This window comes from Dreissena polymorpha, chromosome 8 (genome assembly GCF_020536995.1).
Source record: "Dreissena polymorpha isolate Duluth1 chromosome 8, UMN_Dpol_1.0, whole genome shotgun sequence".
In the NCBI taxonomy this organism is placed as follows: domain Eukaryota; kingdom Metazoa; phylum Mollusca; class Bivalvia; order Myida; family Dreissenidae; genus Dreissena; species Dreissena polymorpha.
In genome coordinates this window covers 18,138,893-18,155,892 of record NC_068362.1, presented here as the reverse complement: position 1 = coordinate 18,155,892, position 17,000 = coordinate 18,138,893, and the positions used below count along the sequence as shown (strand labels likewise).

Sequence of the window (17,000 nt, the reverse complement as noted above, 5' to 3'; positions counted from 1 at the left end):
TCATCATCAATGGTTTTGACAGTGGAAAACACAAAATATCTTAAATATATTTAGAAACTAACTAGAACAGATCTCAATCATTTACATTCTACTTATCAGCAACGTTCGTTTAATACAATATTAGATGAAGAATTCACAAAAATGAACAACTCACGTCTCGGGTCTCGGCTTCTTTTCTTGAGCATAAAATATATTCACGAAAATAAAGCTGAAGGAGAACTCTGTTTTACACGATAATTATCAACCAGGAACAGAGTTTTGATTATATTTAATTATTGGCGTCTTGTTCCGGAAGTTTGCTTATTCGTCGTTATTTCCTTAAAAGCTTTTATTTTATGTTTGTTCGTGTGTTTGTTAGTTAATTGTTTGTGTCAATTCAACACAAAAGCGCAGTTTAAAATGTGGCTGCTGATATCGATAAAGAAATGTGAACAAAATTTTGTAATACGTTATCTAATAAAACTAGTTAATATTTAGCATTGCGCCATTCGGAAAAGTTCCTTTAAAGAACTTTGAAATATTTATCACGAACATCTCTTAGGCCATTGTGCAAATGCCTAACAGTCAAGTACTCATTGCCAAGTATACAATATGGAGCTTATTCTCATTTAAAAAAGTGCGAATGTGTCGAAACCTTTATATTTTGCAGCTTGTTTATACAATCTAATATTGTCTGACTGAAAGACACAACGATGTTTGAGAATCTGGAGTACTCTATATGCCAAATTATATGCTACGAGTTGCGCCATTCTGACTCTATTAGCTTATTGATTGGTAGTTTAAAAAGACTATTTGGCAACTGAGCATTTATAATTGGGAGATGTATAGATTATTTCATATTCAGGTATTTTTAATAGTTATGAATGCATATCGAACTTTATAGTGTAACTCACTTTCTTATCGCCACTGTACGAATTGACATTTGTATTTGTGATAAGATGTTATGACGGTTTCGTTTAAAGTATTTAAGAAAGTAATACGTGGCACACTAGCTACGAGAACGCTGGTCTGGCAACAGAGTAAGAATCCGTTTTTTTTATTGCATCATATCATTCTTTAAAGAAATATCTTTGTTTTTCTTGATTGCAATTGTTACAGATTGAAATATTATTATTTTGAAGAAGGAAATGGAGTGTTACATGTGTATATTAGCTGTACTATGCTAAAGAATGTCAATTATTTAAGGCGTAGTCCATAAAAAGCGAATAGAAATTTGCCGTCATGCTGTTTTGAAGTTTTGTTCTCTCTTGGTATTTGGCAATTCTATGCATTGTAATGTATGTTTGATAACATATTTTAAACAGTAAACGTTGGCTGGAATGAAACAATTAAACGCAAACGCAAACGTATTAAATGATAATAATCAATTATATTATATTTTAGTCAAACATGATTCTGATTTTACGCATTTGCCTCGCCACAGCTAGTTTTAGCTGCGGTAAGTATTATTTCAAAATTTATTATTTTACTTTCTTTTCGACCTTAGATATGCATTTTTTCAATGCATGATTGCAGTGAAGTTTTGGGGTCATGTGATTGCGTGAAGTGTCATTTTAAGTCCGGTTTCGTATACAAGTGTAAAAGAAACGCTGTGGGAATTCGTTAAAAGCGAGCAATTGCTTATTAAAACCCATATATTATGACCTTTTTCATGTTCACCATTTAGAGGGCAAAATATTTACAATGTGGCAATACTTTACCTTACGAAATAAATTACTGAATTGATGATACTTATTAGCATATCATATTGATTTATTATATTTATTATACTATCGTATTGTTTAAGATACTGTGTTTATATCTTTCAAGTACACAACAAAACAAATATGGTTGTGTAGGTAGTAAATAGCAATACGTTATCTTTTGCATGTAATACCTTTTGAAAACTGTGTTTAATGATACATGTTGGGTACTCTTGATATAAATAATGATTGTGTTAACATCATGCGAGTACTTCACCAAAGATGTATTTTGAATATATTGCAGTCTACTGTTTGACTTGCCTTCATTGTACGGACATAGAAAGTCCTCGCCACTGCAAACACGTGATGGAATGCCCATCAGGAGAGGTACTTACGTTTACTTTATATCACTGACGGGCTTTTGTTAATGGTGAATGTTAATGTCAGATAATTGAACGATATAACCTTAATATTTTGGAACTTTTTTTTGGCGATGTATTTCGGTGTCACGCATATAAAATATAGATAAATACATGTATTTAGATTATATGTTTTATTGTTTCATACTCGAAGTATGATGAGAAAATGTAAACAGGATGAGGAATGGATAGAAGCCATTATTTTTAATGTTTGATTCCTATCTTACTAAAATCATTAGCACCAATCATGCTAATTAGTTTACATTAAACAAGACTTAAGTTTATAAAACTTTATTGGTATGCATTTGAATTGTTGAACAGAAACAATATATATATAAATAAACACATTTATCACTCTTTATTCATACAATTGTGATTGTTGAAACCCATAACTAAGTCAGGTTTTAGTGGAATTAACAATTAAACAATACTCAAATTAGTTAAATGATATCTGTTTAGAAAAAAACTTTCTTAAATTACAAGATCTTGTGTATCCACAAATGAATGTAATTAGTTTTAGAAATAACCTGACGAAAACATAGAATTTAATTTAAAGCTTGAAAATGGGAAACGTTAAAACCAAAACATTTCACCGTTGGCTACCATGTTGGAAAACAATAGACAGTTGCTTTAAATATAAGAATGCTTTACATTTTATTGACGTCTCGAATATTGGTATCGGCAAAGAAACACAACTAGCGATTGACGTCGCATTCAGCAATTGTTTACTTTTTTTCTTATCTGAAGCAATTAAAAAGGTGGCTTTATGTATCAACAATAATAAAGTAAATCTCCCCTTAGGTATGCCATATGCACATGACCACCACCAAATATGGCGAAGTGCTTTATGACCTTGGTTGCACAGAGACATCGGTATGTTAAGATCCTCTGCCTTTCTACAAATATACAATTACCATGCGTTATCAACCATCGATTGATGATACTTTGTAATTAAAAGAAATTTTAGCGGTAAGCTTGAATACGAAACTGTTTACATTATTCCATATATCGTCAGACGTGTTATAATCGTTCCCATGGCAACCAGTTATGTGACGACTGCTGCAGTACTGACCTGTGCAACGCAGCCGGATGTGGACATACCGGTAAAGAGGACGAACTAGCTTTTAAGTTTTCAATGATGGCATCATACCTTTCATGAGCTCCGAATAACATATCCTTATATCGTATGTGACCGTCACTCAGAACTTGGTTAGTTTGTGTGCTGAAAAACTAAGAATGTGGTCAAAAGCGAAAAACGATATGGGTCCCATACCCGATACAATACATAAAATGTTGTCATGGTGTTGAGTTATATCGTTTGCGTTTACCACGAGAAAATCCCGGTTTAATCTCGCGCCAGGCAAATTGTTTTATTAAATAATTAATTTCTTCTTATTATTACTATTTCGACGTAGCAGCTATTACCGTTTTAAATTTCGTAGAGAAAATGTGAACACTTTTATTTATTTCCCACATTTATCAATGTCTTTTACGTCAACCAAGATTTTAAATTCCAAGTTTGAGGTCAGAAATTCCGTCCTGATCGGTGTAGGTATAATTATAACATAGCTTTTGTTCGATTGTGAGTAAATAAGGAACCAACCATTATTGTTACTTGTAAAAACATTTGCATAATTTAAATAATCTATAGAGGAAAGCTAAGTAATTCTGAATATGGACGAATTCGGATCCGATTGCTCTCGCTTATAAAGAATGTCGTTTAAGTTATTGATACTTTAGCAATCAATAGTATTTGACCTGGAAATAAGATATGTTATAGTATCTATTGCAACATCGGAAGTCTCAACTGCTTATTGGATGTGGGTTCATATTTGCTGTGAAACTAACATATTTCTCTTCTTTTCCAATCAAGGATACATTATAGAAATTGTCTATGTTAAAACCTTGTTGTTTTTTTACTCGGCTGTTTAATTTTTTTCAATTTGATTTTGGAAAGATAACAGTGCATGTGTGCTTGAATTTTCTGTATGCTACTTATTGCATCTTGTTTTCTTAATTAAAGGGCCTTTTCACAGATTTTGGCATGCATTGAAGTTTGTCATTAAAAGCTATTTATTGATCAATTTAAACATTGGATCTAAAAAGTTCCAGTGAAACAAAACGAAGAATAAATTAAAGGGATCTTTTCACGCTTTGGTAAATTGACAAAATTGAAAAAAGTTGTTTCAGATTCGCAAATTTTCGTTTTAGTTATGATATTTGTGAGGAAACAGTAATACTGAACATTTACCATGGTCTAATATAGCCATTATATGCACCTTTTGACGATTTTAAAACCTAAAAATTATAAAGCGTTGCAACGCGAAAAGATTGAATAATTTGGAGAGTTCTGTTTTTGTCGTTAAATTTTGTGAAACTACGAAGATTGCTTATATAAGGTATAAAATACGTCAAGTAAGTGCACTCGGCGGAATAGCTCAGTAGGCGTTATTACTTCAGGACTCTGGCAGGACTCCAGGGGTCACTGGTTCGAAACCTGGTCCGGGCAATGTTTTTTTCCTTTTTTTAATTTTATTCTTGATTTTTTACTGGAGCTTTTGCGATCCAATGTTTACATTTATCGATATAAAGCATTTAATGAATAATTAAAAAATGCCAAAATCTGTGAAAAGGCACCTTTAAAGGAAGAAAAAAAGTAACACTCAACTGGGCTCGAATGTTTTTTTTATACATTTTATAACTAAATGTTTGTATCCGTATTGATTTATATTAAAACTGCATTATCAATTTGATTTTCCTCAAACAGGCTTTCCATCAGGTCGAGGTCCTATATGCTACAGCTGTTCCGCTCAGACCACCGAAGGGTCATGTCACACCATTGACTTTTGTGCCACCAACGAAGTAAGTTATATAAATCAATCACACTTAGGGCAAGGCACATTTTTTGTATTTTGTCTCATCCCCAATCAATAAACGCGATATTTCAAATATGTACTACAATAAAATGACCTTAACAGATCAAAACCAGGGTATATTTTAACATTAAACCAATCTTCAGAGGTTGTGAACCTATGCGTTTTCAATAGTGGAATTTTTAAACAGTAAAAACTAGCGGCCGACGCGTATCCCCACGCCGGATGTTGGACCCAGGGTTGGTAATGGGGCCATGCATAGTTGAGATTGACCTATTGTCATACGAGATGTTCAGTATCAATTTGAAGTAAATCGGTGTAGAAATGAAGAAGTTCATGTAAAATAAAAGACAGCGGGTATAACCACATAATAGATTTCAATATCTAAACGCGGACCCTAAGTTGAAGGTCAAGGTTACAGGGGTAAAAAATGTTATGCGCATGTTAAGGTCTTGTCCAGATACACATGCGTACCAAATATGAAAGCAATATCTGAAGGGACACAGACGTTATGATCTTTTCTCTGAATCGCGGTCGAAGATTTGGAAACCTAAACGCGGACCCCAAGTTCAAAAATTTCATGCGCATGGAAAGGTGTTGTCTAGATAAACATGCGTACCAAATATGAATGCAAAATCTGAAGGGACACAAGAATCGCGGTCGCAGATTTCGAAACCTGAACGCTGACCTCAAGTTCAAGGTCAAGGTCACAGGGGTAAACAATTGTATGCGCATGGAAAGGTGTTGTCTAGATACACATGCATACCAAATATGAAAGAAATATCTGAAGGGACACAGTAGTTATGAGCTTGTTTTCGAATCGCGGTCGCAGGAAAATCTCTGACCCGGCTCCACCCCAACCCATATAACTTTTGACCCAGGGGTCAGATCAAAATTCCGTCGCCGTCACCGTCGCACATATGCTCATAGCTACCATGTGTGTACGTTTCAAGGTTCTAGTGCTAATAGTGCAGGAGGAGATAGTGGCCATGACGGACGGACGGCGGAGATAACCACATAATCACCACTTTTTTCTCCGAAAAGCGTGTGGATAATGAAGATCTACATTCTTCATGAAACACATCCTTCACTTGCACTAAGAGATAAATGAAAACAGAATCAAATGGAACCCGTTTTTAGTTTAAACAATCAAATAGCAGAGGAGCTGTGATTTTAGTCTATCCAAATAGTATCGTTAAACTCTACAATACCCTGCATACTGCATCTCTAGTCCTTGAAACGCATACCTATATATGTGTGTGTTTGTGTGGGTGTAAAGTTATGGGTATGTGATGCATGCGTTCATGTGGTACGTGAGTATATTGATAGAAAATAATGAAACAATAAGAATGATCCAATGAACATGTCCGTTCTTTGGCTGGATATGCCGTCTATAATTCATTTCACGTGCACTTTGGCTTATCGAATTTCAGATGTGCATGATAAATGAAGAGCGCGAGTTTGGTGACAGGGTGTACACATCTAGATGTGCTGTTAACGCGGTAGGTCAAATAGGTATACTTGTTTGTACAAAGATGTATATTTTGTTTCAATAAAATTTTAGTACAAAGACAATTTTTAATTTTAGTATTGTTTAAACTGAAAATTAATCAATTACGTCTAAAGATGCCTGAAAAGCGATTTTTTTATGTTAACACTTTTTTTTTAGATGAATACATATTTTCGATGCGTATTAAAACATTGATTTAAATGGGAATAGCACTTCGCTTAGAGAACTAGTATATACTATAATTTTGTTTATGTAATTTTATTGCAAAATAACCATTTATTAATAAGGTATATTGAACTGTATGTATCTAACACACTTTAATGTTTATGAAATTATTTGCAAATATTTTCGAATACAAAACGTAAGAAAATACAAGCACAGGCATGCATATTACAAAAACAAATGGACTGAATGTTCTTCCAATTATTCTGCAGTTTTCTACAAATTTCACTTTGTAGCATTGCGAAAACCAAAACACAGAGACTGCGGCCATTATTGGCAGGTCGGTATCGCAACACAGCAGATCTGTAACGGAAACGATGTGCCACCAATGTTGTCATAGAGATCTTTGCAACGCGCATTGTGTTCCTATTACGAGTATGTATTGCTTTATGTTATAATAATGTACATTTATTTCATATGTTACAACTATGCAACTAGAATTCGTCACTACAATGACGAAGAATGGTTCAATACCTACAACGCATGTACCATGATTCTAAAGAATGCCAATGTTGAAAAGAATCATTTTGTAAGATGATACAAACGCACAGTGGAATAGATCTTAAGCTTTATAGTCATCATTTAGAAACACATGCAGCACCAATGTGAGCTTTTCCACAAATTCATCAACTAAAAAAATGATTTCAACCGCGTGTTGCATGATGACCTTTGGCAGGTTCTGAGAGGGTTTAAAATTGACGATTGGCTGGTGCAAGCCATCCAAAATCTCTACGGAAACGCCGGCAGCGCAGAACTTCTACATGGACAGATAAATGACCTTTTCAGGACGTCCGTCGGGGTTGTGGGCTCTCCCTCGTCATGTTTAACCTTTTCCTTGAGAATATATTGCAGAAGACTTTCCGAGACCTTCCCCACGAAGTACAGGCTCTGTAAGTCCCTCGTTGTCTCCATCCTACTGTTCGGCTATGTAACCTGGACGCTTGACGCGGACACAGAACGCAGTATACAGGCCTTTGAACACAGGTGTCAGTGAAAACTGTTCCGAATCTTGAATCTGAACACAAAACCTACAGGTTCGTCGGGAACATGACAGCAGCACTTGTCGGCCCACAAGAAGCTCTCAGAGGGACCGTCTAACGACGAAAGCTAGCTTGGTTTGGGCCCGTTACCAGACACGACTTACTGTGAAAGACTGTGCTCCAGGGAACCCTAGAGGCAGGTCGTCGTCGAGGCCTTCAGAATAAAAGGTGGATGGAAAATGGGAAAGAGTTGACGTCCTTTCCCATGGATGATATACTCATAGCAGCCCACAAAAGACTGGCTTGGTGGAGGATCTCGGTGTCGTCGTCTCTCCTTTTCCTCAAACGGCAACACCGGGCGGTGGAATGATGATTATAATTACGATTGTATAAATGTAATATCGACAGACAGACAGACAGACAGACAGACAGACAGACAGACAGACAGACAGACAGACAGACAGACAGACAGACAGACAGACAGACAGACAGACAGACAGACAGACAGACAGACGGACGGACGGACGGACGGACGGACGGACGGACGGACGGACGGTCGGACGGACGGGCAGGCAGGCAGGGCACACAGGGCCGGCAGGTAGGCAGACGTCCATCGCAGTATACCCCAATTGAATTCTTTACCCCGATAAGGGGGTTTAAAAACCTATACCGTCAAAGTATAACGCGCATGATATGTATTCCACTTTTGTTATTGAAACTATGTAACTGTTATAAAAACAGGTAATTTTCAACATTATGTCCTATGCAGCTTATTTTGCTAACGTTGGAAATATTCCAGCCTTTTAACCAAAATACCGCCCCATCCTTATACTTATTTAGAAGCGGACTATTGCGCATCCACTCCATGCGTGAATGGAAGATGTGACAACAGCATGACGGGTTATACGTGTGTCTGCGACCAATTGTACACGGGACAGAACTGCTCTGGTAAAGCAATCTTAAAAAATCTTAAAAACTAATACTTTATTTAAAGTAAGATTCAGATTATCAGTTTTATGATGCTTAGTAATAAAACGGTTCGTTAAGTATCATTAAAAAGACCATGATTGCTCAATATGAAAGAAGTCAAAGGTAAATACATATATAAATGAACAATAATTTATTGTATAAATATAATAACTGCAGCACGTTTTACTTTGCTCTATAAACAAAACACAGTTATAAATAATTTGTAAATATGTTCATCGAAATGAAGTCGTCTCTAAAATGGCATGGTGAGCATAAGTATGAAAGTTTTGTTCTTAAAATTTGATCCCAGTCTTAACAATAATAAATTGTTTTCCGTATTGTTTTACAAATACCATAGTAAACACATGTTCTTCTTTCATTAAACAATTAAGTCTTTTTAACGACTTATTCATGACGAAATGGCATTAAACGCTTGAACGATGAGATACTCGATTTAATTATTATATAAATACCTCGTATATGAATATATATTCTCAACCAGAACAAACTTTGAAAGTTTTTAAATATAATAATTTTACATAAGAAGCACTTATATGCACAAATATTATATAACATTTGCATGTCTGTTAAACCCATTCGTATTCACTTTGTACAAGCAAAACAAAGATATGTTATTTCCGGTTTTAAGATATTTTCAAAAACTCAGTTTATGTTTATTTTAGGCTCACCTAATTTAAGGTTTATATAATGTTAGACTAATGTTAAAGCTATTATAATGGATGGTAACAATATGCATAATGCGTATTATTGTTGTAGTATATTTGTAAGAAACTTAAAAAAATGTGGGTGGAACTGTTTATGATAAAACTTACGTCCAATAATAGGTGCAGTGATAGTTCATTTGTTCACAATAACTATAGATGAAAAATGACAAAAATAATTGGTTCATAAATTGCAACCTCAAATCCCGATTAGCTTATACTCGCTAACTTGTTCATTGTTTCCTTATGGAAACTGTACCGCGCTAATTTTATATATTTTTCAGAAGTGGATTATTGCGCATCGACTCCATGCGTGCATGGAAGATGTGTCAACGGCATTACGGGTTATACGTGTGTCTGCGACCCATTGTACAATGGACAAATCTGCTCCGGTAAATACAATATCTAAAAAGTAATCACGTATTTTACGTTAGGTTCAGATTATAAGTTTTATGATAAACAAACAATAATTACAATTAGGATCCGTTATATGGCATTAATCACTTAATAATAGAAAATAAAAGGTATCAGAAGTAAACTTCAATATATGAATATATATATATATATATATATATATATATATATATATATATATATATATATATATATATATATATATATATATATTTTTTATATTTATATATATATATATATATATTCACCATACATTAAGTATGTTAATATAAAAAGTGCAAAACGTATTAATTGACATAATAAATAACACAGACAAAAATCAAAAATATGTCATTGTCAATATGTCCTTTGCAATAAAGTCATCTTCACAATCTCTTTGTAAGTTTGTACGTATTGTTAGAAAGGCCTCATTGTTACAGTTTGATCGTAAGCTAAAAAAGTCAACCATTATATTAGCGATTGCTTTAAGCATAACATTGTACCAATATGTACTTCCTTATTTTTGAAGGAATTACTAATGGCGAAAAAGCATTCAATGCTTGCATTATGGTTTTAATAATTCAATTATTATATAAAGACCTCGTGTATGCATATGTATTCTCAAGCAGAACCAACTTCAAAGGTTTTAAATATAAGAAATATAACATAAGATATATATTAATTCCAAAATATTATATACATTGTGTAATCTGTTTGAAACATTTTCCATCACTTCTTGCACTCAAAACAACGGTATACAATTTCTGTTTTAAAGTTTTTTTCCCATAAATCGGTTCATTTTTATATTATGTTAACCTAATTTTAGGTTTGTATGAGGTTAACATGATGTTTAAGTTTTTATCATGGATGGTTTACTATTTAAGTGACGGAGCAGCAAAAGAAAGTAATAAATATACATATGCTTTGTTACGGGATGTATAATAACCGTTATGCGTCGACACTAGTGAGTAATATTGCTATTTCATATTTGTAAGAAACTATCCAAAACGTAGGTTAAGAAACAGTGCATGATAAAACATTACTTCTATAGGTAGGTTAAGTGAAAATTCATGCGCACACAATAATTTTAGACGATACACAGGCAAAATAATTGGTTTATTTATTCCAACGTCAAATCCCACGTAGCTAATGCCGGCTACATTGTGAACTTCTCTCATACAACGAAAATGTACCGCGCTAATTAATCATTATTTTTTATCATACTTTTTTGCAGATGTTGACTACTGCTCAACCACTCCATGTGTGCATGGAAAATGTGTCAACGGCAAGACGGGTTATACTTGTGTCTGCGACCAATTGTACACGGGACAAAACTGCTCCGGTAAATTTAATTACTAAACGTATTTTGCGTTAGACTCAAATATCAGTTTTATGAGAAATAATCACAATGAAGATCCGTTATATGGCATTAAATAGTTAATAATTGCAAAATGGTAAAACGGTCAAAGGTAAATAAAATATGTTCACAATAAATTTAGTATATTATTATAAAGATTTTTACATTTAATATTTTACACTTTATACTATACACACGGAAATCAATAATTTTTCAATATATTCGTCTCAATAAAGTCTTCTTCTAAACGTCATTGTGTGCAATCGTATGCAGGGGTCGTTCTTTAAGTTTGGTCTTAAGCTAAATAAGAAAGCATTGTATTACTGATTGATTTTAGCATACCGTAGTAAACACATGCACTTCGTCAATTAAACAATGTAGTCTTTTTTACGAATTAATAATTGGAAAATGAATGAAAATGCTTGAACGATTACTAAAGATATTATTTTTCTATTAAAACTTCTTATACACATATGTATTTTCAATAAGAAATAATTGTGAAGGTTAAACATAAAAGATGTATTACATAAGAAGCATATCTTCGCAACAATAGTATGTTTGAAACATGTTCCGCCGTTTCTTACTCTCAAGACAAAGACATGTAATTTCCGTTTTAAAGTTATGGTCTATATATCGGTCCCTGTTTATATTAAGTGAACCTTATTTTAAATTTACGTAAGGTAGACCAATACTAAAGCTATTGTCATGAATGGTTGACGAAATGAGTGACGGATTAATACGAACTTACAAATAAAACAGAATAAAGATTATTAATTATTACATGTATCATAAGTCATATCGGTTTTTGTCTATTTATTAATTAAATTTAGAAGTTTGCTTTGTGGTTTATCAAAATTCACATGCATGATTGCGATTGGATATGTTTTAAATGAAAATACATGGAATTAACACTTTATATTGCTTTAAATTGCCTATACGGTAAATATTCTTTAAAAATATATAGAAATGTCTTGTAGCTCACGTTTGATCCGTTTTGATGGTTATACGGAGAAAGAAAGGATTAAGTGTGTGCGTGTGAACATATTTACACAGGACGCACATGCTCTGGTACACCTTTAAAAGTTTTAGGACTTTTAGATACTAATCAGAGGTTCTCACACATGTAAGGAATACATTAAATCCCGTTAAATAAATAAGGTTCACGTCGTCCACCCAACGATGGTACAGCATGGGCATTAAATGTTAAGAACTTGGAGAAGTCAGCTTTGCCAATTTAACCATTTATAAATAAGATTTATTTTTATTTTTTTTAGACACACACTGAAACACATTCACATGCGTTGTTTATGCAGTCTAAACAAATGTAATACACACTGAACTTAGTGAGTTATTTTCATATTATTATCTTACTCCCGTTTCCGATGTCTTTAAAACAGGGTATATAAAAAGTGCGGTATATGTAGCCACTTCTGAATACATCAGTGGTACGTAGCACTAACAACCAACATATTTCACTTTTAATGTAATACATTTGCTAAAAAGGGACTATTAATTCCCAATTCATTCATGCATAGGCGATGTTGTAAAACCATGACTTTACAAACATGTGTTTGTTACAAATAGTTGCAACGGATACACTTGTTATGGTAATATAATAACTTAAGAAGTAATAATTTCTATTATGTGTGCTTCATAATATCGTTTTAGACAATGTGAAGTAATCACAATCAACATCCTTTATTCTGCAATAAAACTGCCAACAAGTTCAAATTAAGAGATCATTCAAAGGTTACCACAAAACAAACATATTCACAATAAATTTAGCATATTTATATCACAATCGCAAATTTATTTACGTCAATCAATTTCCAGTATATTAATATATATAAATAACACGTCCATACAACTTAGGGCAAATTGAAAAATTAAACAACTTCAATATACAACGACAGTGATGGAGATTAACCTCCCCCAATGCCCAATGAGACATGTCTTGACGCATGACCTTTACTTATGTCTAGGTTGAACACATGGACATACCATTTGTTATTTTAAACGTAAGATTATACAAACTGCTTAAGCACATTTGAAAATCTTAAGGAACACGTAAGTCTTCAATTTGTCCGTTGACAAGTAGAGGAAAACCACAAATCATTTGCAAAACAATATGGTAGACCATAATTAGTAAAATAATGGTTCAGAAATGAAAACATCGGACCCACGTAGCTAATTTTGGCTTCATTCTGTACTTCCCTAATACAACGACAATGAACCACCCTAATTTCAATAACCATGCAGAAGTGGACTATTGTTCATCCAATTCATGCGAGCATGGAAAATGCGTCAACAGCATGACGGGTTATACATGTGTCGGCGTCCCATGGTACAAGACGTGTGAGAAAAATGCTCCGCTAAATATAGTAACCGAATAACATTACAATTAAGTTTGCTTGATGTTCACTTTTTCGACAGTTTTATGACGAGAAATAATCAAAATGAATATCCGATATTTGGTATAAAAAAGTTAATAATTGCACAATATGTAAGCACGCACAAGTAAATACAATATATATCTTCACAATAAGTTTAGTATGTTAATGTAAATTGTGCAACACACAAATTATGATTTCAAAAGAACTATACGTTTGAATCCCAATAACATAGTTAAGAAGTATCTGCCCAATACGGGATTATATGTATATTAATGTGAATGCAATATCTATATCAGCATAAATTATAAACAAAACATATTCAAGCGTAACATATAACGTTATGTCTGAATGTATTCAATAGAAAATTAAACATTTAACAAAATATACATTGTTATTGGTATAACGATGACGAAAATTGGGTGCTTCTGAAAATATATTTCCTAACTTAAGCATTTCACTTTTAATTTTTGACGTAAATTATTGTGTGAGTTTGAACATACTAGGTCTGACTCAATAATAAGTTTAAATGTAGATTTCTCTAATTTGGGAAAATGTAGAACATTCCAAAAAAGAGATATTTATTATCTACTTAATTTGTGTCTAAGATAAGTAATTTTGTAGTCGCTGTTCTTAAATTTCTTGAAACAATCGTCTCTTAATATGATTCAAACGAACATGTTGTTTTGACTGTTTTATATAAAATCACTAGCCTTTTGTCATACATATCTCGTTTCCATTCTTGCAAGTATTTGTCGATAACTCAAAAAATAACCTTATTGGTTTGTGAATTATTAGATCACTCATTATTCAATCCGTGTTAATAGGTTCCTCACCTTTCCGAACCAGTTCAATTTATAATCATTTAAAGCAACCAGATCATCTTCCAATATAATTTTATCATTTTTAGTTATTTTAAACCAATATTTTACAATACGTGCACATCCGCTCGTAAACAGCTGGTATTTACCAGGTTTACAGTAAACGGCTACATTTAAAGTTGATTTTCTGACACCAAGAACAGAATATGGTGCAATTTTTCCAAATCTCTACACTTTGAGAAACCCCATATTTTACACGAGTATGTGATAATTAAAGACACAAAAGCAAGTTTTCAGGTTGAATAACAATGCTGGATGCTTTTAAGTCCTTACTTCGCAAAGGGTTTGTATTGCTCGATTAGTAATTGTCGGCTCGGGTACTACGTACATGTACCCCGGGTACTATTAAGTATACTTACTTAACCCCGTGTATGGTAAATATACTAAATTGTACCCGGAAATTTTAACGCTATATCGGTCGTTGTCGGCTATTTTTTGGAAACTAATTATATTCACATTTATGTCAATTTTCTGTTAAATTGTCTGTATTTTATCGAAACTCATACCCAAGAAGCATTTTGATGCAGTATTTTTAAAAGCGAGGTTGGTTTCAGATAAACAATATCGTTTTACGGTAATCGGTAGCAAGTTTTACGACATCGGATTTTGGGCGGGAATGCAACTCGGGTACAGTCTAATATCGACCGGGTACGTTTAAGTATTTTAATCGTATCCGGGGTACATGTAAGTATACTTAATAGTACCCGGGGAACATGTTAGTAGTACCCGAGCCGACAATGACCACTCGAGGGTTAGTATTGAGATTGAAATTCCCTGTTTAATTTAGTGTTAAAACCAGATATATTAAGTCGTTCACAATGTCTTTGTTTTCATTACCATATACATACCGCTCATTATGTTTTGTACATCAATGTTTAAGAAAATTATAATTATGGTTTTCGGTATATTAGTTCGCAAAGCCCAAAATTTATTTAAACGATTAAAAGAGAATTCGAGGTCTTCCGGCGTTTTACCTATTTCAACCATAGCGTCTGCAAAAAGAAGTAGAATCAAACATATGTCTTGGGTATTTATTTACGCAGTATGTTTATTTTGAAAAATCATTTCTAAATCGTCCCCGAAAAGAGAAAACAATATCGGCGATGTTTTCCCCTGTTTTTGTCAGATTGCTATATTAAAGTACTCCGAGCAATAGTTGCAATGTCTTACACATGCTTTTACCGATAATGCGCGACATGTTTCCGTCCAAATTGGACTTATATAACTTTAACCATAATGCATTTAAATACATAAAATCAATGCAACTAGTGTTATTTACGAAGCAAAAATACAATCGTTTAATCATAGCTACATATGTGTAAATAATTGAATGGAGTATGAATACTGTATCTATTGTTTACCTGACTTTTCTAGACTCATATTAGGCTTCAGATATAACATCGAAAAGTAAAGTCAATGTTGTTATTCATTGGGTGAGTACACACGTGAATAAGTTTGTGAAGTTATTTAATAAGAACAGAACAGTTTACAGTTTACAGTTTAGTCATACACTCAACACATTACGCATGTGATAAGAGGTACTAAGAAGTTTATACAAACTACTGAATGACCAGGCTGTACAGGTCAATGTTGTGGATTATATATACTAATTACATAGGTATGTTTAAGCTAGGGATAATTTTGTAACTCTGATAATAAGTATGCCTAAAAATAACATAAATTGCTATTATTAAAAAGGAAACAACGGAGGAACAACTAATTAAGAATTGCCAGGTGGGTGATTATTATTGAATGATTTTAGAACTTTTTTGATACAGAACAGAACATATTGTTTATTTTTGACTTAAGCATAGAGTTCATCGTCAAAATAACAATAAAGCAATAATAAATACACATGCGTCCAAATATCAACAATTTTTTTATGCACTTTTACAATATATGATTTTTGTGAGAATGCAATATGTAAGAGAAGGCTCTTTACTTTTTCTAACAAATTTAAATGAAGGTTCAAAATCCGCAATTTTTGAGAAAAAATATATTCCACTTCGTGCAATACTCAAGCAAATTGTTCAGGGAAGATTGTAATCCATCAGCGGATTCAGAGATTAATACTGCGTCGTCGGCGCATAATAGACGATAAATTGATAATTGATAAATAGTAATGCCCGCAATTATATAGTATATAATCAATTATATAATATTGTAAGTGAAACTCAATATTATTTAAGAATATTAAAAACATTATCGGCTTACATATATCACCTTGCAATAAACCGATTTCGAATTTTAAAAAAATCTAAAATACTATTCATATACTCAACACCCTATTCAATCTGATTATACAAAGATCGGAAAACGGACAACAATTTACCATTGATAGCAGACCGGATGAGCTTAACCCAGAAATGCATACGATCCGTTAAGTCATATGCGTTTAACTAATCGACAAAACATCAACATAGTTTTTGTTTTCTATTTATATGACGTTCAGTCATTGATTGAAGGACATATATTGCGTCGACTGTAAAATACCCGGCTTGAAACCGAATTGTGCGTCAGTTGGGCAGTAGCCCAATTGTGTAAGCATTCGTTTAGTATAACAGTGAATAGCTTCGCGAAACAACTCACACATACGGAATCC

General features: G+C 33.2%; 2 protein-coding genes across 4 annotated transcripts in view; one reads left to right on the top strand and one right to left on the bottom strand.

The window, feature by feature from the left end:
* The window catches only part of LOC127841634 (flavin-dependent L-tryptophan oxidase RebO-like), a 138,482-nt gene that overhangs the window by 35,213 nt on the left and 86,269 nt on the right, over window positions 1–17,000 (bottom strand). The window lies entirely within an intron of this gene.
* LOC127841636 (neurogenic locus notch homolog protein 3-like) overlaps window positions 562–17,000 on the top strand; it is a 47,157-nt gene continuing 30,718 nt past the window's right edge. For all 3 annotated transcript variants that reach the window (XM_052370626.1, XM_052370629.1, XM_052370627.1), the window contains exons 1-11: window positions 562–1,019; window positions 1,384–1,438; window positions 1,987–2,069; window positions 2,903–2,974; window positions 3,117–3,204; window positions 4,869–4,963; window positions 6,408–6,476; window positions 6,943–7,081; window positions 8,527–8,634; window positions 9,662–9,769; window positions 11,005–11,112. In XM_052370626.1, the coding sequence (XP_052226586.1) occupies window positions 1,390–1,438; window positions 1,987–2,069; window positions 2,903–2,974; window positions 3,117–3,204; window positions 4,869–4,963; window positions 6,408–6,476; window positions 6,943–7,081; window positions 8,527–8,634; window positions 9,662–9,769; window positions 11,005–11,112 (919 nt within the window). In that variant the 5' untranslated portion in view covers window positions 562–1,019; window positions 1,384–1,389. The remainder of the gene's footprint in view (window positions 1,020–1,383; window positions 1,439–1,986; window positions 2,070–2,902; window positions 2,975–3,116; window positions 3,205–4,868; window positions 4,964–6,407; window positions 6,477–6,942; window positions 7,082–8,526; window positions 8,635–9,661; window positions 9,770–11,004; window positions 11,113–17,000) is intronic.